Source organism: Geotrypetes seraphini, chromosome 3 (assembly GCF_902459505.1).
Source record: "Geotrypetes seraphini chromosome 3, aGeoSer1.1, whole genome shotgun sequence".
Taxonomy (NCBI): domain Eukaryota; kingdom Metazoa; phylum Chordata; class Amphibia; order Gymnophiona; family Dermophiidae; genus Geotrypetes; species Geotrypetes seraphini.
In genome coordinates this window covers 216,550,811-216,576,489 of record NC_047086.1, presented here as the reverse complement: position 1 = coordinate 216,576,489, position 25,679 = coordinate 216,550,811, and the positions used below count along the sequence as shown (strand labels likewise).

Below are 25,679 nucleotides of genomic sequence, written 5' to 3'. Positions count from 1 at the left end.
CTGCCTGGTCCCGTGCCACCACTTGAATGGTGCTGTCAGCTCCCGTGAGTCTCGCGAGAACCAATGGCACCATTTGGGCAATGGCACAGGACCAGGCAGGCACGCTTGGAGCTCGCACCTGCCTTTCACTTGGGGGAGCCTGCCGATGCAGCTCTGAACTGAGCTGATGACACCATTCAGGCAGCGGCACGGGATCAAGCAGGCGTACTCGAGGCTCGCGCCTGCCTGTCACTGCCACGGCAGATGGGGACGTGGGTGGCTGTCCAGCAGGGGAGCCTGCCAATGCAGTGCTGGACCGCCAGGATTACATCAAGATATGGGGAGGATGGGGGCGTGGTATTCGCTGCATAAAAGATGCACCCTTATTTCCACCCACTTTTGGGGGAAAAAGTACATCTTATGGAATGAAAAATATGGTACCTACATTAAATAATTACCTTAAGGGTTGGTTATCTAATTAACTATTATTTTTTTTTACACAGAATAAGCATATTTCCAAATGCTTTAGAGAAAATCCTAAGAAAATTTGTAATTTATTGAGAATTTTGGAATTTTGAAGTTTGTAAGAAACTCTTGTAAAATTTTTCTGTAGATTAGTAACTGGATCCAGTTTCAATTACACTTTATAACTTATTGAACATTTTTAAATATGATTTTTAAAAGTTTTTAATGCTTTAAATACTATTTATTGGATAAGTGCAATATATCCTATATAATAAAACCCTAGCCGTGCATGCGCACTCCTACCTGTGTGTTCCATTTTTGCTGTTCCGTGAGATGTAGGTCCGTGGTGGCAGGAATGCGCATGCGCGGGTCCCCAGTTTTACAGCACCTAACTACACTCGCCGGCAGGACTGGCCACCAGCGCTGGACTCCCTGCTCTGGTAAAAGTAAGTTCTTCGCCTTGCTGCCCCCCCTTTCCCTTCCCGTGGTCCCGACTCCAAACCTGCCGACTCCAGCAGTGTCTGCATCACTCTACACACGCTGCATCGGGGCCGTAGAAGGCCCCAAAGCAGCGTGTGTACAGTGCTGCAGACGCTGCTGGAGTCGGCAGGATTGGAGTCGGGACCGCGGGAAGGGAAGGGGGGGCAGCGGCAAGGGACTACGAGAGCTGACCAGACTTCTAGCACCCGTTAATGTAACGGGCTAAAATACTAGTTTATATATACAGTGGTACCTTGGATTACGAGCATAATCCGTTCCAGGAGCATGCTCGTAATCCAAAATGCTTGTTTATTAAAGTGAGTTTCCCCATAGGAAATAATGGAAACTCGCTTTGATAGATTCCCCCCCCCAAGGCCAGCAGCGCTGCTCCCCCCGAAGGCCCTCCCCTGCGAACCGGCACCCTCCCCCCCGCGATCCGCACCCCCCCCCGCCGCCATCAGGCACCCCCCCCGCCGCAACCTGAGGTCCCCCCAACCCACCCAAACCCTCTTCTTACTTTGCTGTAGCCTCCGCAGCAGCACCGGCACCAGCATGTCCTGTGCGTGGTGCCGGTGCCTGCAGATCTGCTTCCTGTGCTGGGCCTTGAGAGTTCACGTTCTACGTGAGAGTTCACGTTCGACGTGAACTCTCAGGCCTTGAGCATGCGCACATGCTCAAGGCCCAGCACAGGAAGCAGATCTTCAGGCACCGGCACCATGCACAGGACATGCTGGTGCCGGTGCCGGTGCGGAGGCTACAGCAAAGTAAGAAGAGGGTTCGGGTGGGTTGAGGGGACCTCAGCTCGCAGCGGGGGGGGGGTGCCCGATGGCGGCGTGGGGGTGCAGATCGCAGGGGGAGGGTGCCGGTTCGTGGGGGGGGGGGGCGCTCGCAAATCAAAGCGCGCTTGGTTTCCGAGGCGCCGATTTTGTGAATGTTTTGCTCGTCTTGCAAAACACTCGCAAACCGGTGCACTCGTAAACCGAGGTACCACTGTATATATACTTAAAAAAAAAAAAAAAATTATTAATTCAACTCACTAAGCTTGTAACATCTGACCTGATTCTCAATCCTATCCAGGTTATCCTAAATAATTTATCAATTTAGGAGTGGCTAGTGTTATTTGTCTGAACTCCTTCCTCCTCTGTCTGAGTCTTTGGCTGGCCCTGCATATACCACGACTACAGATTTATTGAAAAAAGGAGCTGCAACACTTGGGCCAGAGTGGGTGGGGTTACACAAAGACCTCCAAAGAGAAGCAGTACTTCTCAAGAGATATGCTGGAAGAAAGGGAAACCAGCAAAGAAGTTTAGTATAGAAATAATAATAATAATTTTATTTCTTATATACCGCTATACCAGAAGTTCAAAGTGGTTTACAACAGAGATACATACAGTCAGTGATTGAGAAACAAGGTAAAAATATTCAATCTGAAATACAATTACAGTTGAAAGAGTACAACAGTTAAATCTAAAATCTAAAAGTTGGAACAGTGGCGTAATTAAGATGTGGACGGCTGTTGGGAATTGATAATGAGATCGGAGGAACATGATTAGAGATTTAGAACTTGTCAAACAGACGTGTCTTCAGTACTTTTCTAAAGTCAACGTGGCTAACGGGGAATGGAAATGGGGAATATCCTCATAGGGAAGGAAAACAAAGTGGGTATGCAAAGGTATTTGCAGAAAGCAGCCTCATCTTCAACTGAAAAGGAGAGCTTGAAGTGACAGTGCACTTTACCACTGTCTGGGCCGGGCTCCATGGATGACGTCACCCCACATATGTAAGACTATGGGGTCCTTTTATCAAGGTGCGCTAGAATATAATGGTTGCCTTAGCATTTAGCGTGCCCTAATCTTTAGCGTGCACTAAATCGGTTAGTGCGCCTTAATAAAAGGACCCCTATGTTGCCTGCTCTGCTTGTCAAAGGATAAACCTCTTGTGCAGTTTTGTAAAATGAGAGGGGGGGGGGTTTAATTTGAAATACAGTGAACAGGGGCACATAAACCGAGGAGCCAATGTACAGAATTGTCCATATGTGACTTCAGTACAGTACTGTGATTAAAAGCACTTTCTCAATTAGAAAATAATTTGTAGAAAACTACTTACAGGGGACTCATGGAATGTTAACCTTTAATTTTTTTCTAATCAATTTAACAAAATTCAATTTCTCTGTGCCTGAAAATTAGCACGTAGCCATGTAGTAAATAGTTTTAGTCACACGATCAGGTTCAATCAAAATTTATAACCGATGCCCACCTCTAATAAAAAGCAGTTATCTGCAGTTAGTCAAACATGTATAACTGTCAGCTGGGTGATAACCTTAACTAAAGCCATACATGAGATGAAAACACTAGGCAGAGTGGGTATGTCAAGTACTGTATTTTCACACATATAACGCGCGCGTTATACACGATTTTACTAACCGTGCATAACCATGCGCGTTATACGTGTGAGCGCGTTTTACAATTTTTTTTTTACATTCTGATCCGGCATTCCCCCTGCGAACCGGCATCGTCCCCCCCCGTCGCGTCACCCCCCCTCCCCTGCGATCCTACATCCCCCCCAGCACCGCAAATACAACTCTTACCCGATTGGGCACCGGCACCAGCACCAATGCACAGCATGTGCCAGTGCCAGTGCCCGAAGATCCTCCCTCGTTGGTTTGGGCTGGGCTGGGCTGGGCTGGGCCGGGCGGTGCGAGAGAGATCCTCCTTCTTCCTCTGCCAGGCTGGACTAGGCTTTGAGCATTTGCGCATGCTCAAAGCCTTCTGGTCTCGCTCTCTCCAAGATAATCACGGAAAGAGCGAGACCAGAAGGCTTTGAGCATGCGCAAATGCTCAAAGCCTAGTCCAGCCCGGCAGAGGAAGAAGGAGGATCTCTCTCGCACCGCCCGGCCCAGCCCAGCCCAAACCAACAAGGGAGGATCTTCGGGCACTGGCATTGGCACATGCTGTGCATTGGTGCTGGTGCCGGTGCCCAATCGGGTAAGAGTTGTATTTGCGGTGCTGGGGGGATGTAGGATCGCGGGGGAGGGGGGGGGTGACGCGAGCGGGGGGGGGGGGAGAGGATGCTGGTTCGCAGGAGGAATGCCGGATCAGATTATCTCGGATCAGAGGGGGAGGGGGGGGTGACGCGAGCGGGGGGGAGGATGCCAGTTCGGAGTAGGCGGGAGGAGGTTTTAGCATGTGCGGTATACGCGTGTGCGCGCTATATTAACATTTTATTACATAAATTTGTGTTCCCCGCGCACTATACCCGTTTGTGCATTTTACACGGGTGCGCGTTATCTACGTGAAAATACGGTAGTCCTTATCTTCTGTTAGCTACAGTTTTCTGTTGGGTTTCAGAGCACTAGACACAGATTATCAGTTTAGATTTTGATAACAATTTTCACATACAGGAAGGTTATTTATTAAGAGTGCGTGCTATCGGCTGCAAAGCCTGTTCTATGCACTGAATGCTGTTAGAAAATGATCTCCCATAATATTCAGTGGAATGGGGCAATTTTATTGAATAAGGCACAATTTCTCCTTGAGTGATCTAAGTGGCAACGATAAACTCCTTTCTCTTAAGCAGGGTCCCAGTTATCATGGATAAACATGGATAATTTCAGAGGGAATCCTGACAATTTGGTCTAACCACAGTTCGTCTAGTACACAATTGGTCTAATCACAATAGGTCTAAAATACAATTGGTCTAATAGACGCTGATGTCGGTACCACCGGTACTGCAGGCTCAGAGTGTTTTCTGGTGTCCATGGCTGAACCAAAGAGCTTCTTTTGTTGAATGCAACGAGTCTTTAGTGAGTGCTTTTGTAAAGTGGAACATTGGGGTCCTTTTACTAAGGCATACTAACCGATTTAGCGCACGGTAACCGATTTAGCGTGTGCTAATTGATGTAGTGTGCACTAACGATTAGCGCGCAATAAATGCTAAGGCGCCCATAGAATATAATGGGAGCCTTAGCATTTAGCGCGTGCTACATCGGTTAACACGCCTTAGTAAAAGGACCCCATTGTGTGCAGGTGTCAACACGATGCTCAGAGCCTAAACACTGCAAACACCAACTATGTGGGTCAGTGATTGAGATAGGCCGCTGGCAATGACAGCACTTTCGAAAACCAATCAACGGTTTCGACATGGATGGAAAAACTGTGGTGGCAAAATTAAACTCAATGATGAGAAAATAGAAAAGCCCACCGAGAAAACACGAAGACTGAAGGCCCAAGTGGCGAAAAGAAAATTATATGATATGATTATTTTTTAGTTCTTAGTTTTTTTTTTAACTAAGAATAAGAAAATTAAAGTAAAAGTGAAGAAAAATGGCCATTACATTACATTTTACAAAAGAAATTGAACAATGAGATGAATTAACTTAATGACCTAAGTATTTGGTAAACAAATAATTTTTTAGATGCCTCCTAAGATCCAAGTAAGTGTTTGAAGTCATAATTAAGGTATTTAAATCTTTATCCCAGGACACTGCCTGGTAAGACAAAAGATGATGATGGTACTTTTTGAATTTGCATCCTCTTATAGATGAAAAAATAAAACTGGCATCTAGTATGTTTATCTAGTAATGAACATCTAGTATGTTTATTAGTGGTGAATGAGAATGAATTCCTAAGATAATTGGGAGAAAGTCCAAACAGGATTTTGTAACAAAAGCATCCAAACTTAAATTTAATCCGAGCCTTCACTGGCAACCAATGCAATTCTTAGAAGAAGGCAGTGACATGATCATACTCTTCAGTTTGAAAATCAGCCTGCCCGCTGCGTTCAGAACAATGCGCAACCTCTGCAGATTTTTCTGTGTTCCTGTCAAATAAACAATATTACAGTAATCTAATTGGCTCATTACTAAAGACTGAACCAAAAGTCTAAATGAATTAACATGAAAATATGCTCTGATTGATTGGAGCTTCCATAGTGTGTGGAATCCCCTCACTAGGGCATCCACCTGATTCCTCATTGTCAGATTCTGGTCCAGGATTATGCCTAAGATCTCTATAACGGGGTCAATTGAATAGATTTTGTTGTTTATAGTCAAAGATGTTTCCAAATTATTGTGACGTGGGGAGGCAACGAAAAATTTAGTTTTCTCTGAATTTAATTTCAGTCGAAATTCAATCATCCATTGTTCCATTAATCTAAGTACCTTAACTCCTATGTAAGTGACTTGAGAGAGAGAATCTGATATAGGAATAATGATGGTTATGTCACCTGCATAACTAAACAACTTTATTCCCAGATGCATTAGCATATCTCCTAGTGAAGACAGATAGATATTAAAAAGTAGAGGGGACACCACATGGATTACTCCAGCTGCCTGAGAGGGTGTCATCAAAATAAACTTGATAGGTTCAGGTTATAAGAAAACCACAGAACCATTTCAGCACTCTTCCATGAATTCCAATGGCATCTAAGCACTCCAGTATTTTGTTATGATCAACCAAATCAAAGGCAGAGCTCATGTCAAACTGCAACACCAAAGCATTAAATCCTTTACTAAACAGATTGTGTAACTAGTCCAAAATAGCAGTAATCACAGTCTCAGTGCTGTACAGAGGTCTAAAACCTGACTGGGAATCATGAAAGAGAGAGTATTGATTTAGGTATTCTAGCAGTTGGATTTGAACTAGGCCCTCCATTATCTTCACAAAAAAAAGGAATTGAAGCAATTGTCCTATAATTTGTTACTATTGCTGTAGATTATTTTGGATTCTTAACAATTGGAGTGATTATAATGTGTCCCATATTTGAAAGGAATTTACCTATCTTTAGGCAATAAGCCAAGTAATCCAACAGTTGCGATTTAAATTCTAAAGGTGTAGTTTTCATTATTGCTGGAGGACAGGAGTCCAAAATACAATATGATTTCGCATATCTGTTGTATAGATGGAAAAAGTTGTTCCAATCTGGAACCTCAAAGGAACTCCAATCTAAGTTACGGGTTGAAGGCAACACAGATTGGACGAAGTCCAGACAAAGCATTTTAAGAACTGAGGAACCACGAGTCAATGTCGGGCGGGAAGGCACTTATGCATACGTGGTGTGGGCAGTCACGAAGTTTCTTAAAACTTAAAGTGGCAGTTCACTTTTAACACTGTCCATACCGGGCTCCGTGGATGACAACACCCATATGTGAGAATATGCTGCCTGCTTTTCCCAGGATAACAAACTATTATTCCTTTGGACAATTCTGATGGAATTTGACTAATTGTTATTAGACAAACTGTATATTAGCCCATTTGTCCTATTAGACCCATTGTCTGTTAGCCAAACTGTACTCTTAGACCAATTGTCTTTAAATAAACTGTATTTAGACCAATTGTACCAAACTTGTTTCAGAGGCATTTCTTCTAGGCTCATCCTGCTGGTACACTACTTCAATCTCAGCAGGAAGTCTACTAGAGCAGTTGGTAAGTAGGAGAGTGGGAGATAGAAGAGTTTAGAATCCCAGCCAGCAGAGTAACGTGTGTGAGGGTGCACTGCGGTCAAAGCGTGCTCCATGCAGTCTGTCACTAGAGTCAGTTTGGAACTGCAGATCTTTTCCATATTTCGTAACGTTATGAAAACTGTGAAAGAATACAGAAGCAGAATAATGTCACCAGTTGCAAGTAAACTTTTTAATTGGAAAGCAACTTCACATCCCTCCCCAAAGTCATGTAACCATAGCTGGAAATTTTTTTTTTTTTTACCAACTCTCTTTGCCTTAACATCCCCACAAATGACACTAATACAATAACAGATTCCTTCCCCAGATGTATCAGTGTTCAACCTTTCCTTATCCTTTGCAAATAAAGCAGAAAACTCACTCTTGTCATATATGCCCTGTCTGTAGGCTTCCTTGGTCTCTGCTGGCAAGTGGTTCCATATCTGCTCGATACTCTTCTCCATGTACTTGGAGTCTGTGATGAAGGTTTTGAAAAAACCAGGCTCGATGATGCAGACCTTCACTCCAAAGGAACACAGCTCACGCCTGCAATGCAAGAATTACTGTTTTCTTTCTCCTTAAAATTTTAGGATTCCAATTAATCTATCCCATCTCTAAAGGTATAGTTGGGGGGAGGTACTGATACTGAATTGGTTTTCCTTTCCCCACTACTACAACTTCCTTACTCTTTGCTTCCCAAATTAAGCAGGTAAATTATACTGATTCACGCCTTTCCCCCTCTCTCACCATAGCTTCCTTTACCTCATACAAGTGCTGTGGTGTACCAGAAAACAGAAGACCATTTGAAAAGTGCTGATACTAAGTGAAACATCACGCCCCCGATATTCAGCCGGTGGTGGACAACACCGTTAATGTTCACTGGCAGCACTGAACCCGGATAGTCAATGCTGGGCTATAGCCAGTCGCAGGCATTGAATATCCATTTTTTTAAAAGCTAGCTAATGCATTCCTGGTTAACTCTGTATTCAGAGCTAACCATCCATGCATTTACACAGAAAGATAGTACAGCTATTTATGCAGTCTTATTTATATGGCCAGTTAGCTCTGACTATTGGGAGCTAACTGGACTCTGCCCCCAAAATGCCCCTGACATAGCCAACTTGCACTTTGGTACTAACCAGTTATTTTAAGTGAAAAAAATTGTGCTGCTGAAAATGTCTGGATAATTGGCAATAAGTGAGATAACTAGTTGGTGACTGTTCCCGGCTAGTTAATTTGCAAATCAGCCAGCTTGTGTCTAGTAACACTCAGTACTTAAAAACAGGCTGGACTCCTAACACAGAACCCAGCATCATGTAACTATAGTTTGGGTTCCTCTTTCCCACATGCATCACTTTGCACTTGCTCACATTAAATGTTATCTGCCATTTTGATGCCCAGTCTTCCAGTCTCACAAGGTCCTCTTGCAATTTTTCACAATTCTCTTGCGATTTAACAACTTAGAACAACTTTGTGTCATCAGCAAACTTAATTATCTCACTAGTTATTCCCATCTCTAGATCATTGATATATATGTTAAAAAGCATCGGTCCCAGCACAGATCTTTGGGGAACCCTCTGCTGGGTTTCTCCTTATGATGCAACTTCCTGTCTTTGTGAAAAGTGGATGCTGCATTACAAGGAGAGGCCCAGCAGAGGAAAGGCCGTAAGCAACGTTGATCAGGCGTGTATAGAGATTGGCTCGCTCTTCAAGGTGTGTGCCAGCAGCAGGGAAGGAGGGAAACCAGTTGGACCGTTCCCACACTTGTGGTAAACAGTCCAAATTTTTACCCATTCCTGCAGTTTTACTGTGGTTTACTGCAGGAACGGGTCACCGTGTCATTCTCTATTTGGGAGTTCTCTTTGACACAAGAGCAGAGAGGGTCTTCTTGACAGAACACAGATGTCTGAAACTGTAGCAGCAGATCCAATCACTGAGAGTACAAGTCCGGCAAGGGTCTGGGATTGTGTACATGTGCTAGGCTCAATGATGCAGCCATGGAGGTCATGCCTTAGCAAGAGCCCATCTTTGTCCCCTGCATGAAATGTTATTGAGTTGTTGGTTACCAGTGTCCCAGAATTACAGTTTCCAGCTTCCTTGAACCATGGAGGCTCGACAAAGTCTACAGTGGTGGTTGGTACAGAAGAATCTTTCAGTCGGGATGCCTTTCCCCATTGCCCAGTGGGAGATCATGACCACAGATACCAGTCTTTTGGGCTGGGGTGCACATTACAAGTCCCACCTGGCACAGGGGACTTGGATTGACAGTAGAGGCTGGCCGGCCAATCAATCACCTAGAGTTGTGGCCAGTTCAGAGTGTTATTTGCATTCACTCCCCTCCTGCGGAATACCCCAGTGAGAGTATTTTGGGGAAATGTGACAGCAGTTGTATGTATCAACAAACAAGGGGGACCTGCAGCCGGCAGATAACACTGGAGGCCAATCAACTGATGACCTGGGCTGAGACATATCTGCTTTGTTTGTCAGCGGCTCACATTGCCAGAGAGTTGAATGTGGAAGTGGATTTTCTCAGCAGATGCTCCTTAGATCTGGGGGAGATGTCAGCAGTTAAACATTGAAGAGAAGTAAAAAAACAAACAAACAAGAGCTGTCTGGGCTCCAGCTTCAGAGATGACTTCTGTGAATTGTGCAGAATCATGGAAACTATGCCATGGGAGAGTGTGACAGTCACTTTGAGATCGGAGCCAGCAGGAGCAACTGGGGATCACCTCTGCCCCGATGAGGCCACTAGATCATCACAGGTTCTAAAAGTAGGCCTAGGGAGGGCCTATGGATGGTGGGAGGGTGGAGCTCGTGGCGGAGGAGGTGGCAGTGGTTTTGGTTTTGCCTTTGCTTTCAGCTGATGGAATGGAAATAAGATAATGATTGTTCAAGATTTCGCTCCCCACACTGCACAAATTTGCAAGCAATTTCATGCACTTCATCCACCTCTTAAGCAAATGGGAGCTAAATACAGCTTATTTTATACCGCCATTTTAAAGGTAATGCACCTCAACAACACATAGTCATTTACTAATCCTGATGATCTCAAGAACTACATCAGGATGCATTCTCCAGACAGAAATATGACCTGATATGAACAGAAAATGGTTTATTTTTAAACATAGAGATACCTTGTTTATGAAACATAAAATAAGAATGTATCCAGGCGTATCTAGGTCAACCCAGATGAGAAGAAACAATTTTTGTTATTGAGACTTCAGGTAGTGCAGTTGGGAGCTACATTTATTCTGAGATACCCATTCAAATGTGTAGTTACTTATTCTGAGATAAGATATGCCTTTTTGAGCCTCAACAGTTATCTAAATTTATTTCCGGTAAAGGGATCTGGTCAATCGGAATCTTAGGCTGCTCCCAGTGCAACCCAGAATGCACTGTGAATGGGGCCTATGATTTCAGTTGACCCAGGTGCCGAAGGCCCCTCCCAAGCACCTGGACCAAACGGGGTCTAAAGCCCCTCCCCGGTGCATCCCACAATGCACTGGGAAGGGGCAGGCCCGCCATTTGTGAGAAGGCGGGCCAGATAGCTGGAGGAAGGAAGGATACCTACGGCCAGCCAACGTTTTAAGGAGGGGGGGAGGTTTCTGGGGGGAGCTGGGGGTCCAGAGGGGTGGAGGGAGGTGGGTCCGGAAGGAAGGATTCGGTACCCCTCCTGCCAGCGATGTATGTGGGGGTGAGGGGAGTTCTGGCAGGAGGGACTGGGCATCCCTCCTGCTGGTGTTGTACGGGGGTAGGGAGTTCTGGCAGGAAGAACTGGGCATCTCTCCTGCTTGTAGTCTTTGCGGGAGGACGGGACGGGATGCCGCTAAGCTTATTACGGCAGGGAGATCCCTTGCCGTGTTAAGCTCAGCGGCAACCCGATTCTCTAACCGGCCTGTGACATGGACGCCGGCTAGAGAATCAGGTTATTAGGTGGGGGACATGATTCTCTATAGGACACCCGTGTGCGATTCTCAAAAGCTGCATAGGCGGCTTCTGAGACTGGGCTTCCTATAAAGAAACCGGCCCTTAGTGGCATTGTCCTCTATATTTGTTTTGATATAATGTCTTAATTGTTGAATGTGTTGCTTGTTAAGTGGTAATGAAGATTAATTCCTCTTTAGTTTTTTGTTTTGAATTGGCTTATGTAGTTTGTGTTTTTGTTTAAGTAATACAGTGCTAGCAATAGCCTTTCCATATCCAATTTGGTCTTGCAATTATGTACATTAAAGAACATTTTACTATATGGCACATAAAAGCTGTTTTATACTTAAGTCATTTGTATAGTATAATGCAGACACCATAATCCAAGACTACAACACCAAAGACTTCATCTCACAATGGAGTCATCTAAGTGCAACCACCCTAGATGAGCTAGCCCCAGAACAACTCAAAACCAGAATCCATAGAAAAATCAGACAAATGGTTCGACAACGAACTCCTCCTATTCAAACAACAATGCAGACAACTAGAAAGAAAATGGAGAAAAAGTTACCAAGATTTCACAAAGTCAGCATGGAGACTACTGAACCAAAAAACCCCACAAAAACTGAAAGAAAAAAGAAAGGCATATTACACAAAGCAAATAGGAGAAGGATCCCAAGGCACAAAAAAGCTATTCCAGCTACTAAAAGAACTCATAGACACCACACCCTACTTGACCAATAACAATTCCTCCCCACCCTCAGCCACCCTCTTAGCCACATTCTACAAAAACAAGATTGCAACTATCAGAGCCACATTCAATGGAACACCCACGCACCTAGAAGAGATCTCAAATCCCCCCACAGAGAAAGAATCAATTGCATCAGACAGAACCTGATCCCACTTTTCACCCATATAATGGTCAGACTTCAACAAACTATATAACAAATATAGCCACACAGCCTGTGACCTTAACCACTGCCCCCCATACCTATTGAAAACTTCAAGCACACTCTTCCGCTCCCTGTTCCTACAATGGATACAAACTTTAATCACAGATGGCCTCTTCCTACAAGACCTCAGCGAAATCATTATAACACTGATCCTAAAAGACCTCAAAGGAACAACGGACCAACCATCCAACTACAGACCCATTTCCTCAATCCCATTCTACGTCAAGCTAATGGAAGGACTCGTATCTAAAACCCTAACCTTATACTTAGAAAACCACAACTTACTCCACCCCACTCAATTGGGTTTCAGAACCAACTACAGCACTGAGACTCTACTAGGAACACTCATGGACACCACCAGACAACACCTCAGCACAAGCAAGAAAATGCTGATCATACAGCTAGACCTCTCCGCAGTATTCAACTTGGTAGACCATGACATCCTTCTATAGACATTAGACTCAATAGGAATCTCAGGCAAGGTACTATCATGGTTTAAAGGCTTCCTACAATACAGAAATTACAGAGTCAAAACAAACAAAGAAAAATCAGAACCATGGTCTAACCCCTGCGGAGTACCCCAAGGATCACCTCTATCATCCACACTCTTCAACCTATACATTGCTACCCTCAGCTCTTGCCTAGACAAACAAGGCCTAACCTCCTACAGCTATGCAGATGGCATCACCATTCTCCTCCCATTCGACCAACCAGCACCCACCATAATAGGCATAATACACAGAACACTTGAAACTGTAGCAACATGGATGACAGAACACAAACTAAAACTACCCGGACAAAACAAACTTCATCCTCCTAGAAAACAGCAAAACCCCAACCTTAACAAACCTAATAATAAACTCGATCTCATATCCCATACAACCCATGCTAAAACTCCTAGGAGTACTGATTGACAGAGGCTGTACCATGCAACTACAAATCAACAAAATAATAAAAACATAATTCACAACTATGAGAAACCTAAGTCAAGTTCGAAAATTTTTCGACATAAAACAATCCAACTTTTGGTACAATCTCTAATCCTAGGCCTAATAGACTATTGTAACATATTATATCTCCCCTGCCCAGCAACCACGATAAAACAACTACAAACAATACAAAACACAGCCCTAAGACTCATCTACTCATTGAAAAAATACGACCATATCACAGAGGCATACCACGACTCAAACTGGCTCCCAATACAAGCAAGAGTATAATTCAAATTCAATTGCCTATTATTTAAGGCTATAAACAGAGACAGCCCAACCTACTGGAACAACCGACTAACTCAATCCACCTCAACCAGACACAGGAGAACGCACACACTATTCATACATCCGCCAACCAAAAATATCAAACGGAGAAAACTATATGACAACCTACTGGCCACCAGAGCAGCAAAACTGGACAGACAACTCACCAATCTGCTGTCCTTGACCACAGACTACAAAACCTTCAAAAAAGAAATAAAAACCCTACTCTTCAAAAGATACATAAAACCTATATAACACAATCAGATTATCTTAGCAAATCAAAAATTGTTCACTTAACCCCTTATATCAGGGGTGTCAAAGTCCCTTCTCGAGGGCCGCAATCCAGTTGGGTTTTCAGGATTTCTCCAATGAATATGCATGAGATCTATTTGCATGCACTGCTTTCATTGTATGCTAATAGATCTCATGCATATTCATTGGGGAAATCCTGAAAACCCGACTGGATTGCGGCCCTCAAGGAGGGACTTTGACATCCCTGCCTTATATATTTCCAAATATCATGACAACTCTAATATAATCCAGCATATGATCTTTTAGAAATATCATGACAATTCTTATTTAATCCGCCTTGAACCACCTTGACAATTCTTATGTAAACTGCCTTATGTATTTAGCAATATCATGAAATTCTTATGTAATCCGCCTTGAACAGTAAGGTAATGGCGGAATAGAAATCACTAATGTAATGTAATGTAATATGTAATGGTTCTACTTTGTTTGTTTGGCTGATTTACGGCTAGATTTACCAAGAGGTAATACCCTTATTTTATGTTATTAGTAGGTTAAATATGTCCCATGACATAAAATAGGACTTTGGGTAAATATGCGTTATCTATTAATGAGGCAGCTTCTTCTAGTAAATCTAGTCCTTAGAGTACTTTCCTTTTCTAGCTTCTCTTTTCATTGATTCACTCAGAAGCAAAACAACACCTCAAAATTCAATATACTGCTCTAAATATCCATGAAATGTCCATTATGTTCACCTGAGACTGTCTGAGAAAGCCTCCACTCCATATTTAGAAATGCAGTATCCGCCTCCAAAAAGAGTTAGCCTCCCACATATACTGGCAACGTTGACAATCCTGCCCTTGGCTTTTCTAATCAGGGGGAGCAGACTGAGGGTCACATCGATCAGCCCCACCAGGTTCACATTCAGTATCTTCACGAAGTCATCTTTTGTCAGCCATTCATTGGGGCATGAAGGATCAGCAATTCCAGCATTGTTCACTAGACCCCAGAGCCCTGAAAAATAGAAAGCAGTGTATAGGAGCCAACTATAAGCGATGTATAAATAATAAATAAGTACAAATACACATACCCTAAAAATCACCCCTACCTTCACTGAGACCAGGTGTCATTAACAAAGAAACTCTAATAATGTTAGCCAACTACAATGTTAGAAACCTGAATCTCTGCTGAATGCCCCAGACCTATCCAGGCCTGGGATTAACATAAGTTTGCTTTGGTTGGGGGGTCACCATCTATTGTTTCTTATATTGTAATTCTAATCCATATTCAAGTTGAAGTGCTTGTTTAAAATGTAAAATTTGAATAAAAAACAAAACAAAACAATTTTAAATTACTTCTTCACACATATGTGACGCCTGGGGCCCATCATTTTTTTGACCCCCCCCTCATCTGTATGGAAAAACATGATTTTTAGTAACAATCCACATGTCACACAAGAGTGTACCTAAGAAAAGGTAGCATCTTACATACTGCAGTGAGCAATACAACATCAATACAGTGCTCCCCTGCAAATTCATGGTTGGTGGTCCCGGTCATTCGCGGTATTTTCTGACCGCGAATGACCGGGCAGGAGAGGACAGCCGGAGCACCGGTGAGTGAAGGAAATCATTCGCTGTATGCTCCGACCCCCTCTTCCTGTACTAAAGTTGGGCCTTACCAAACAGGAGATGCGTGCCACAGCAGCTCCTGATTGGTGAGGCCCGACTTTAGTACAGGAAGAGGCGGTCGGAACATACAGCAAGTGATTTTTTTCACCCGCCGATACTCCGGCTGCACTCTCATGCTTCTCCAGCTGCCCTCTCCTGTCTCCCCTGCCTAAAAATCGTATTCACTGTTTTTCAAAATTTGCGGGGGTTCCTGGAACGTAACCCCCACGAATTTCGGGGGAGTACTGTACACCCATTGTAAAACTAAACAAGCCAGACTAGTACAGATCAATCCTGCACAGTCAATCCTAACAGAAAACCATGTCTTTCGAACACACAGAACACAGAAAACACCTTTGCCTAGTATGAAATATGTAATCACAAACTAACTCCTCCCCCTTTTACAAAACTGTAGTGAAGATTTTAGCCTCGGTGGAAACAGCTCAGATGCTCATAGAATTCTGAGCATCAGAGCTGTTACCACTACAGCCGGTGCTAAAAAAACACTCTACAGTTTTGTAAAAGGGGGGATAAAATAGAAATACGTAGACAAAGGTTAAATTGAACTACCAAGAAGCTGGACTCTGCATACAATGCAACACCACAAAAACAGCGATGCATGTCCCCTAAAGCACCACCACCCTACTATGCTCCTTTCTTTCTCCCTCCAAACCAATGCCATGCAGCAAGGTCCCGTGATTACTGCAGCTGCCAATCCTCCCCTTACTTCTTCTGGAGCAGAGCCGGTAGGTCCTTCAAGGGGGAGGATATGCCAGCTCACAGGGGCCCCCTAGAGCCTTGGGGCCCAGAGCAACGCCAGCCCTGAGTGAAGGTTGCTATTTCATTATCACATTTTCAAGTGAGGTACAGGCAATCTCTGCAGGACTCCAGGGAACCTGTCTGTCCCCAGTGAATGAAAACACAATATTGAAGCACCACTTTCCACTGGTTGCAATGCAGTTGGAAGATTCCCACTCAGCTTAGAAGGAACATTGATAGGGGTGGAGGGAGGGTGTCTACTAGGTTAGAAGGTATTTTTGACATGGAATGAGTGATGACAACTGGGAGAGAGGTAGTGGGCTTTTTTGTTTTTTAATGGCTCATGGACTGACAAGAAGGAAAACATTGGAAGGTTTTTTTTTGGTCTTTAGCAGCTGCATACTATTATTGCTGTATATACATGCTTCATCTCCATGCTCCAGATGTGCAGTCAGAGTATGGTGAGAAGTATAGAAGTGAAAGGACAGCTAAAGGGAAGGATTGGAAGTAGGGGTGGGTGGATGAGAAGTTAGAACAGCATAGGTAGTGCCTATGGCAGTCAGGGCAGGATTAACCAATAGGCCAAGTAGGCATGTGCTTAGGGCCCGAAATGGTCAGGGGGGGCCCGATGAAGGAGAGCATCAACATTGTTTTTTTCCAATCGGCGATGGGCCCCTCCAGCATCGATTGGCAATGCGGACCCCCCCGATCGGCAACATGGGCCCCACCGATCGGCAACGCGGCCCCCCCCCCATTGACGGAAAGTAAGACAAGCAAGCAACGCAGGTAAGAAAGGCAATGGGAACGGTAATTTTGCAAGCAGTGCTTCTTGCCCAAAGCTTCCCTCTGATGTAGCTTCCTGTTTCCACCTGGGCGCATGGTGGGGTGGGGCGGGGCAGGAGGCCCAGTGTACTTGTGTGTCTAGGGGCCCTCGATGAATTAATCCTGCCTGATGGCAGTGTCTCTTAAACTGTGTGCCAGATAGAGATTCTGGGTGTGCTGTGCCATGAGAGATTCCAGAATTTTACTGTATTTAAAAAAAATTCTCTTCATAAATATACACTAGAATAGATGATATGTACATTGGATATAAACACCCAGATATGTATCATTCTTTGATGTGACTGGTCCTTGAAAACATTATGGCAAGTAATTTTAGTTTTATTTTTTATGTAGTAGTTATCCTAACTTGAGCAACAAAGCAATCAAGGTTTTGTTCCTATTTGAATCTTCTTATCTTTGCCGAACTTGGATTTTTAGCTCTGCTAGAAATGAAATAGAAAAAAGAGAATGACTGCAGATGGTAGATGATGAAATGCATATTTGCTTGTCGACTATCGAGCCACGTTTTGAGTTAATTTGCACTCAAAAACAAGCATATTTATTGCATTGATTATTCTATGTACCTTAGTTTCACCATTGTTACAATTACCCATACATATAGCTTAAAAAACTAAAATAAAAAAAAAATCACTCTCAGATTTATTTTTTAAGGATGTTTGGGACCCATTGATAAAATTTTGTAAAGATTGATTATTGGATTTAGCCCTTTGATTATATGCATTCAGGGTGGGTGGAAGGGAGGGGGGGGGGTGTCTGTAATTAATTTATTATTGGATTGCAAGGATGTTTATCTTGTTCATTTGCATTATATTAAATGTTTTTACACTTTTAGGAAGGATGGGGAGGGATGGAGAGGGTGTTATGTATTTATTGTATCATTAGAAGGAATTGAGTGCTGTCTATTGAGTTAATTGATTGATAATATGTTGCACTTTATGCTGGTTTTAAAATGAATAAAGATTAAAAAAACAAAACAAAACAATTACCCATACATAGCTTAAAGAACTTTCAATAAATAACTCTGTGCTGGTGAATCTCCAGATCCATGCATGGATTATGAGCAGGTCCTCTGAGAAGAGGGTGGATTGATTACCAGAGCACAGTTGGGAGGATTGTCGGAGAACAGATTTGGTGGTCGAGTTTAACCTAAATGGTGAAGTTGATGACTCATTGCTATTCACTTGAGAAGAACTGATAGAGCGCTGCAACTGCATTTTCTGATGCCTGCCCCTATATCTGACTTGGCTATGTTAAATGATTATTATAGCGAGAGCAGCTTGGAAAAGTATGAATGGATGAAATGGGTGGTAGTGGTAATTGGAAGGTTGGAAAGTTGAGTGGATAATAGGGGCGGGTATGAATGAGGATTAACTGATTGAATGAGTGAGAGTGTTGATTATTCTCTGATTTTAATATTTTTAGTTTACTATACTTATATAAATTTGACAGATTTCAATGAATTAATATTAGTTATATTCATATTGCCAATTTATACATTTAAGGAGAAAGGGGAGAAAAAGGAAAGGGAAAGGAGAAAAGAGAGAAAGGGAAGGAAAAGAAGGGGAAAATGGGGAAAGAAGAAAAAGGGGGAAAAAGTAAATTTTAATAGATGTAATTCTAATATATTTACAAAAAACTGACATAATTTAATTATTTATTTTTTTAAAAAAAATTTTCAAGAAAGTATAGATCTGTCAGTTCCTTAATGTATAATGAGGTTCTACTTTTATTTATTCAATAAGTTTGACATTAATTGCTGATGATATAGGGTTGCTTAGGAATATCCTTTATCTTAGGGGCATTTTGAGCCTGTATACATTTAGCTACTTAAGAAGTTAATTTACATGAAATGTACATTGAATATGATACTTACTTTAAGATTACAATGGAGTATTGTACTCACTTGAGGAAAGAAGAGAACGGGGAGATATGATTGAAACATATAAGTACATCACGGGACGCATCGAGTCAGAAGATGATATCTTCTGGCTCATGGGACCCTCGACCACCAGAGGGCATCCACTGAAGATCAGGGGAGGGAAGTTTCATGGTGACTCCAGGAAGTACTTCTTCACCGAAAGAGTAGTGGATCATTGGAACAGACTCCCACTCCAGGTGATAAAGGCCAGCAGCGTGACGGATTTTAAGAGAAAATGGGATACTCACGTGGGTTCTTTAAGGGAGTAAATTCAGGGGAGGGGATACTTGGAATGGGCAGACTTGGTGGGCTATAGCCCTTTTCTGCTGCTTTTTTCTATGTTTCTATGTTTCTATATACTGTTCAGCTGAATTCTTTAGGCTTAATATCATTTTTAGTTTAATTATGATAGATAATTATAATTGAATTAATTTTATGTGTCAATTGGGGTGATAATTTGAGGTGATTTTAGTGTGCCTAGGGGTGGACGGTGGTTGCTATTCATTATGGGTGCATCCAAGTTTATGCGATACTTATTGGGTTGGGGTTGGGGAGGGAGGAGGGGGGATTTTGTTTGGGTTCCTGGATGTGGGGGAAAATATTGGAATTTTCTATGTTCAAAGGGAAATTAAGGGCTCCTTTTAGGAAGCCGTTTTAGCGGTTTAACGCATGTACTAGCATGCGCTAAACCACCGCTGTGCTAGCCGCTACTGCCTCCTCTTGAGCAGGCTGTAGTTTTCTGGCTAGCGCGGGGGTTAGCACGTGATTAAAAGTCATGCATGTTAAAGCCGCTAATGCGGCTTCGTAAAAGGAGCCTTAAAAGTTTATTTGGTAGTAGATCATCACTTAAAATGGCTTTGAAAATATTTTCACTTAATGTCAATGGGCTCAATCATTCAATTAAGAGGAAAAAATCACTCAGTTTTTTAAAACAGCAGGAGGCAGATATATATTTTATCCAGGAAACTCATTTATCTGCTAGTGAATCAGCCAAGTTAGAAGGGGGTGGGTCAAGCATAGTTTTTTTGCTCCTGCAGTGGGAAGGAAGGCTGGGGTGGCTATCCTAGTGAATAAAAAATGCTCAGCTGCATTTAATGTAGTTTCAGCAGATCCTATGGGAAGATGGATTCAGGTACACATGAGCTCGGGAAAAGATATTCTGAAGCTTTTTAATATTTATGCCCCTAATTCAAATCAGGCTGAATTTTTAAAAACTCTTCAACACTTGATTCTCCCACTGACTTCTTCTAATTTATTAGTAGCTGGGGCCTTTAATGCTGTTATGGATCCATTGTTGGACAAACAACCCAGTAAGCTAATAAAATCCATGGGTTTAGATAATTTAGTACAGTCCTGTGGTTTGAAAGGTATTTGGCGGATTCTTCATTTTAATGCTTGGGAATTTTCTTTCTGCTCCCATGTACATAAATCATTTTCAAGAATAGATTACATTTTCATTTCAGACCCATTAATTCAACAGGTTACAAAAGCCAGTATAGACCCAATTATTTTATCAGATCATGATGGAGTTTGGATTGAATTTAAATTTCTTGAACAAGATTGTAATAGACCTGTTTGGAGATTCAATAATACATTGCTTGAAGATTCAAGTTTCTTGAGGAATTTCAATTAAATATAAATGAATATTTTCAACTTAATGCCTCAGGAAATCTCTTTAGAAACATTGTGGAACTCTTTTAAAGCTACTATTAGAGGGCAAGTTATTTCGTATTTGGCACACATTAGGAAACACTTTACAACAGAATTTTCTACGTTGGACAAAATATTAAGGATTTGAAGTCACAATTGGCCTCGAAATGGGAACAAATTACTTTACAGGCCCTCTTAAAAACTAAATATAAATATAGTCAGATTTCCTCTCAACTGGCTAGGAAAGATTTGTTTTCTCAACAGGCTCTGTATTATGGAAACTCGAATAAAGCAGGAAGATTATTGGCTAATTACCTCAAAGCTAAAAAAAGAAGAGTTAAGATTGTGGCTATTAAAGATGAGAAGGGTGAAACTCATTCTCAAATTGGAAGTATTTTAAAACAATTTTTGAACTATTATTAAGCTTTATATTCTTCTGAGCTTCATTCAAATAAAGAACTTGAGGGTTTAGAGTTTTTAAAGTTAATTAAGGGGCCAAAAATCCCTGAGCATATAAAGGGAGATCTTGAAGCGCCTATATCATTGAAAGAACTTCAGACAGCATTGAAGTCCCTTAAAGTTGGATCCGCTCCAGGTGGTGATGGATTTACTGTGGAGTTTTACAAATCATTCCAAATTATATTATTACATCATCTTTTAAATTTATCTCAGGCTCAATGAACTACATTACTATGGCAGAATCTTTAACTATTGTTTTACTGAAGCCAAATAAAGATCCCATGTTGGTTTCAAATTACAGGCCTATTTCTTTGATTAATGTAGATGGAAAACTTCTGGCTAAGTTATTAGCTTTACGCATGGCCAAGGCTCTCCCTTATATTATTGTTATGCACCAAACGGGTTTTGTTGCTCAAAGACATTCATCAATCAACATCAGATTGGCTTTTCATATGTTAAATTTAACAAAAGCTATGGAAGATCCGGCCTTCTCTGTATCTTTGAATGCAGAGGCCTTTGATCGTGTGGAATGGATCTTTATGTATCAAGCAATGGATTGGTTTGGTATTGGTTCAGGATTTATACAAATGATTCAAACCTTGTATAGTTCCCCTTCTGCCAGATTATATATTAATAATACTTTTTCAGAACATTTTTGACTGGAGAGGAGAGTTAGACAAGGATGTCCATTATCTCTTTTGCTTTTTGATATTGTTTTGGAACCCTTGTTATTGGCTATTCAAAGGCAAGGGAGATTCAGGGTATTTCTTATGCAGGTCAGGAATATAAGGTCTCTGCTTATGCAGATGACATTTTGCTTTATTTGAGGAATCCTGGATCTACCATCCCGCATTTACTGGATTTGATTGACCGATTTGACACATTTTCTGGCTATAAAATAAATTGGAGTAAATCGGAGTTTCTTCCACTAAATGTACACTGTCCAAAAGGATTATTTGACTCATTCCCTTTTCTTTGGAAAGAAGATGGTATAAAATATTTAGGCATTTGGATTCAAATAACATTGGAAGACACGATGAAAGTAAATGAAAAATCTTTATTGCTAAAGGTCTCACAAAATGTGTGAGTAATGGAACCCCCTACATCTGTCTTGGTGTGGGAGAGTTCAAATGGTTAAAATTATGATTTTGCCTTTGGTTTGCTACCAAATGGGTATGTTGCCAGTTTATTTTCAGGAGTCCTTTTATAAGAAATTTAATAGTATTCTCACTAAATTTATTTGGCTGGCTAAAACTGCTCAAATTGCTTTAGTATCTTTACAAAAACCAATTTCGGCAGGTGGGGTAAATTTCCCATACTTTTATAGGTACCATCAAGCCTATATACTGTGTCAGGGTATGTATTGGATCTTTCCTGAGCTCATGGAGCATCTTCCGGACTGGCTTTACTTGGAATGGCAACTCATGTCTCCATTGAGTTTATGTCATGTTTTAAGTATCAAGTTACCTAGGCTTTATAAGGACAATAGAATTTTAGTTTCCACATGGCAAACCTAACACCTATTCTGATTCATCAATCCACGTGTCAGTCCTTATGGTTGAACTCCAAGATTCAAATTGGTGAGTTTAAGATCATCTGGAAGCATTGGATGCAGGCAGGTATTCGTACATTGGATGATGTGTTATCAAATGGGAGACTGCTTGAATTTTCACAACTGCAACAATCATTTGGCATTGCAAAGTCTCAAAAATATAAGTGGTTGCAGTTGAAGCAGGCCATTCAGAAGGGTTCCTTGATTGGCAAAACTTGAAATCTCAGTTTAGCTTGCCGTGCCTTTGCTTCCAAACAGATTTCCTAGAGCATCAGGCCGCCAAGTGGTACAAATTAATATCAGAATATTTGAATAAAAAACCTAAAACGGGCTTAAAAGATATTTGGAGCATTGAGATTAAGCAGCAGATTTCTGCGTCTCAATGGCCACGAATTTGGACTTGGAGGATGAGATGTACAGTGTCAGCAACTATGAGACAAACATGTTTTTTTGTTGTTGCATAGAAGTTTTTGGACCCCTATTAGATTACAAAAATTAGATAGTTCTAAGTCAAATAGATGCTGGCACTGTCATCTCGATATAGGGACACTGGATCATCTGCTTTTCTTTTGTCCCTTGATACTTACATTTTGGCAATCCATTTGGATTAAAATCAATAGAATACTGGAAAATCCAGTGGCATTGACATATGATACAGTGCTATTTGGCATGTTAATGAGGACCAAGAGTCCAATAACTTCCCATAACAACAAATTACTTTCCATCATGATGGGAGTTGCTATACAACTTATTCTGAAAAACTGGAAAAACTGGGATAGATTAAAACACTGTTCTTCAACCGCCAGTCTGCAGACCGGTGCCGGTCCGCAGAAAATTCCTGCCGGTCCACGCAGGGATGGTGAGATCGGATTGAGGCCATTAGCATCTGGGCTGCAACGGCGATGGGCGGCATCGGCATTGCCTCCCCCCCCAGCGATGCAATTCATGATCGTCAATGGGCCCCCCCGGCACTCAAGTTCAGCAACGGGCCTCCTCTTCCCCGGGCATCAACAGCACTTCAGATCGGCAACGCGGTGCTCAGCCCAAAGCTTCCCCTCTGATGCAGCTTCCTGTTTCCGCCCAGGCAGTTCGAGTCAGAGGAAAGCATTGGACTGAGCACTGCGTTGCCGATCTGAAGTGCTGTTGATGCTGGGTGAGAAAGAGGCCCGTTGCCGAACTTGAGTGTCATCTTTAGCTTCCATCTGGCTTAGGGCTCTCTCAGACCAGGGGGCACTCCCCTAACACTATTCATGCCATGTGTGACTTCAGTATACTGTTAGCATGATATTTCTGTGTAGCATTCTGTAATAAACTTGGCTTCTTCAGTTTTCTTGATAGTAGAGGGGATATATGTGAAGGGGAGGGGATGCAGGGGTTTTGTTGATCCTTGCTCTGTATTATTTGTATTTATAAAATGACAATTATACAGAATATTGTTTCTTTTTATACTTTAATAAAATATGTTAAATATAAAATCATAACTGAGGCTTGTGCGGATGGGATCAGATGGTTTGCGGGGACCGAGCTCGCGGAGAAGGGATGGAAATGGGTTTTTTAAATTTCAGTCTTAGTAGTTTGCTGGTCTACAAAATAATTCTTTTATTTCTGCCGGTCCACGGGTTAAAAAGGTTGAAGAATATTGGATTAAACTATAGTTTTTGGTGGGAATCCTTGTGCCACTCTTATAAATTTGAATATATGAGAGCAATACAATTGGGACATTATAAGAAATTTAAGGATGTTTGGGACGCAGTGACAAAATTTTGTAAAGATTGATTATTGGATTTAGCCCTCCCTCGTTGGAAGCAGCGCCCTCAGTTGGCTAGTAGGCAACAGGCAGGCCCTGGTCCTCTTCCTCCTCCCCGCCGCCCCCGCACATACCTATTTTTTTTTTTACTTCTGTTCGCGGCAAGGCTGGCTGGCTGCCTCCAGTTCTCTCACAGCATAGCAATGCACCATGTTGCCTGCCTGGTCCCACACCACTTCCCGCAAGAACTGAGTTCTCGTGGGAAGCAGCGTGAGACCAGGCAGGCAACCTGGTACGTCACTATGCCCTGATAGAATGGAAGAGGAGGCATCTGCGTCAGCTGATGGTTCTGGCAGGAAGCAGCCAGCCTTGCCACGAACAGAAGTAAAAAAAAAGGTACATGCAGGGGGCATCGGAAAGGAGGAAGAGTGCCAGGGCCTGCCAGTTGCCTGCTAGCTAGCTCAGGGCGCCGCTTCCAGCGAGAGAGGGCGGCCTGTCGCCTGCCTGGGGGATGAGGGAGGGAGGAGGGAGAGGCTGGGGTTTCCTGCTGCCTGCCTGGGGGGGAGGCCTGCCTGCAAGGAGTGTGGGGTTGGGTGCAGAGCCTGGCAGGGAGAATTTGGTTCAGAATGTTTTTTTTCTTGTTTTCCTTCTCTAAATTTAGGGTGCATCTTATGGTCAGTTGCGTCTAATGGAGCGAAAAATATGGTACTTCAAATTTTATTCAAGAAGGAATGTCTAGTTACAATATCTACCAAACTGGTAGAACTTTGTATTGAATGGTTCTACTATGAACTGTTGGGACTTCGCAGAAGGCTAAATGATTTTTTTTACAGTTAACATTATCTTTGGGATCCTCGGTACAGCTGTCACAATATTGTCAGTAAACACAAATTAGATTTAAGATAAAAATTGGAAATTAGCAAAGCTAGTACAGTGCAGTGATCTGAGAACCTGGGAAAATGGATTCAATTCCCAATGCAGCTCCTGGTGACCCTGGGTAAATCGCTTAACTCTCTATTACCCCAAGTACAAAAAAAAAAAGAAATAGATTATGAGCCCACTAGGGAGACTGAAAGTACCTGCACATAATATATGTAAACTTAGGCCCTCTTTTACTAAGGTGCGCTAACCGATTAGCGTGTGCTAAACACTAACACATGCATGTTAGTCTATGGACGCATTAGTGTTTATCACGCGCTAAACGGTTAGTGCACCTTAATAAAAGAGGGGGTTAGGGTTACCAGATGTCCAAGAAAACCTGGACATTTCTTCTTTTTAGAGGGTGGACTGTCCAAGCTCCTGGATGGACTTTCCAAATCACGGCATTTGTCTGATCCACTCT

At 42.4% G+C, this 25,679-nt stretch overlaps 1 protein-coding gene across 1 annotated transcript in view; it reads right to left on the bottom strand.

The window, feature by feature from the left end:
* Positions 1–4,113: 4,113 nt before the first annotated feature.
* LOC117357578 (retinol dehydrogenase 16-like) overlaps positions 4,114–25,679 on the bottom strand; it is a 38,437-nt gene continuing 16,871 nt past the window's right edge. The window contains exons 3-5 of the mRNA XM_033938379.1: positions 14,498–14,756; positions 7,743–7,906; positions 4,114–7,502 (exon numbers count right to left, since the gene is read on the bottom strand). Coding sequence (XP_033794270.1) covers positions 7,309–7,502; positions 7,743–7,906; positions 14,498–14,756 — 617 coding nt within the window. The 3' untranslated portion in view covers positions 4,114–7,308. The remainder of the gene's footprint in view (positions 7,503–7,742; positions 7,907–14,497; positions 14,757–25,679) is intronic.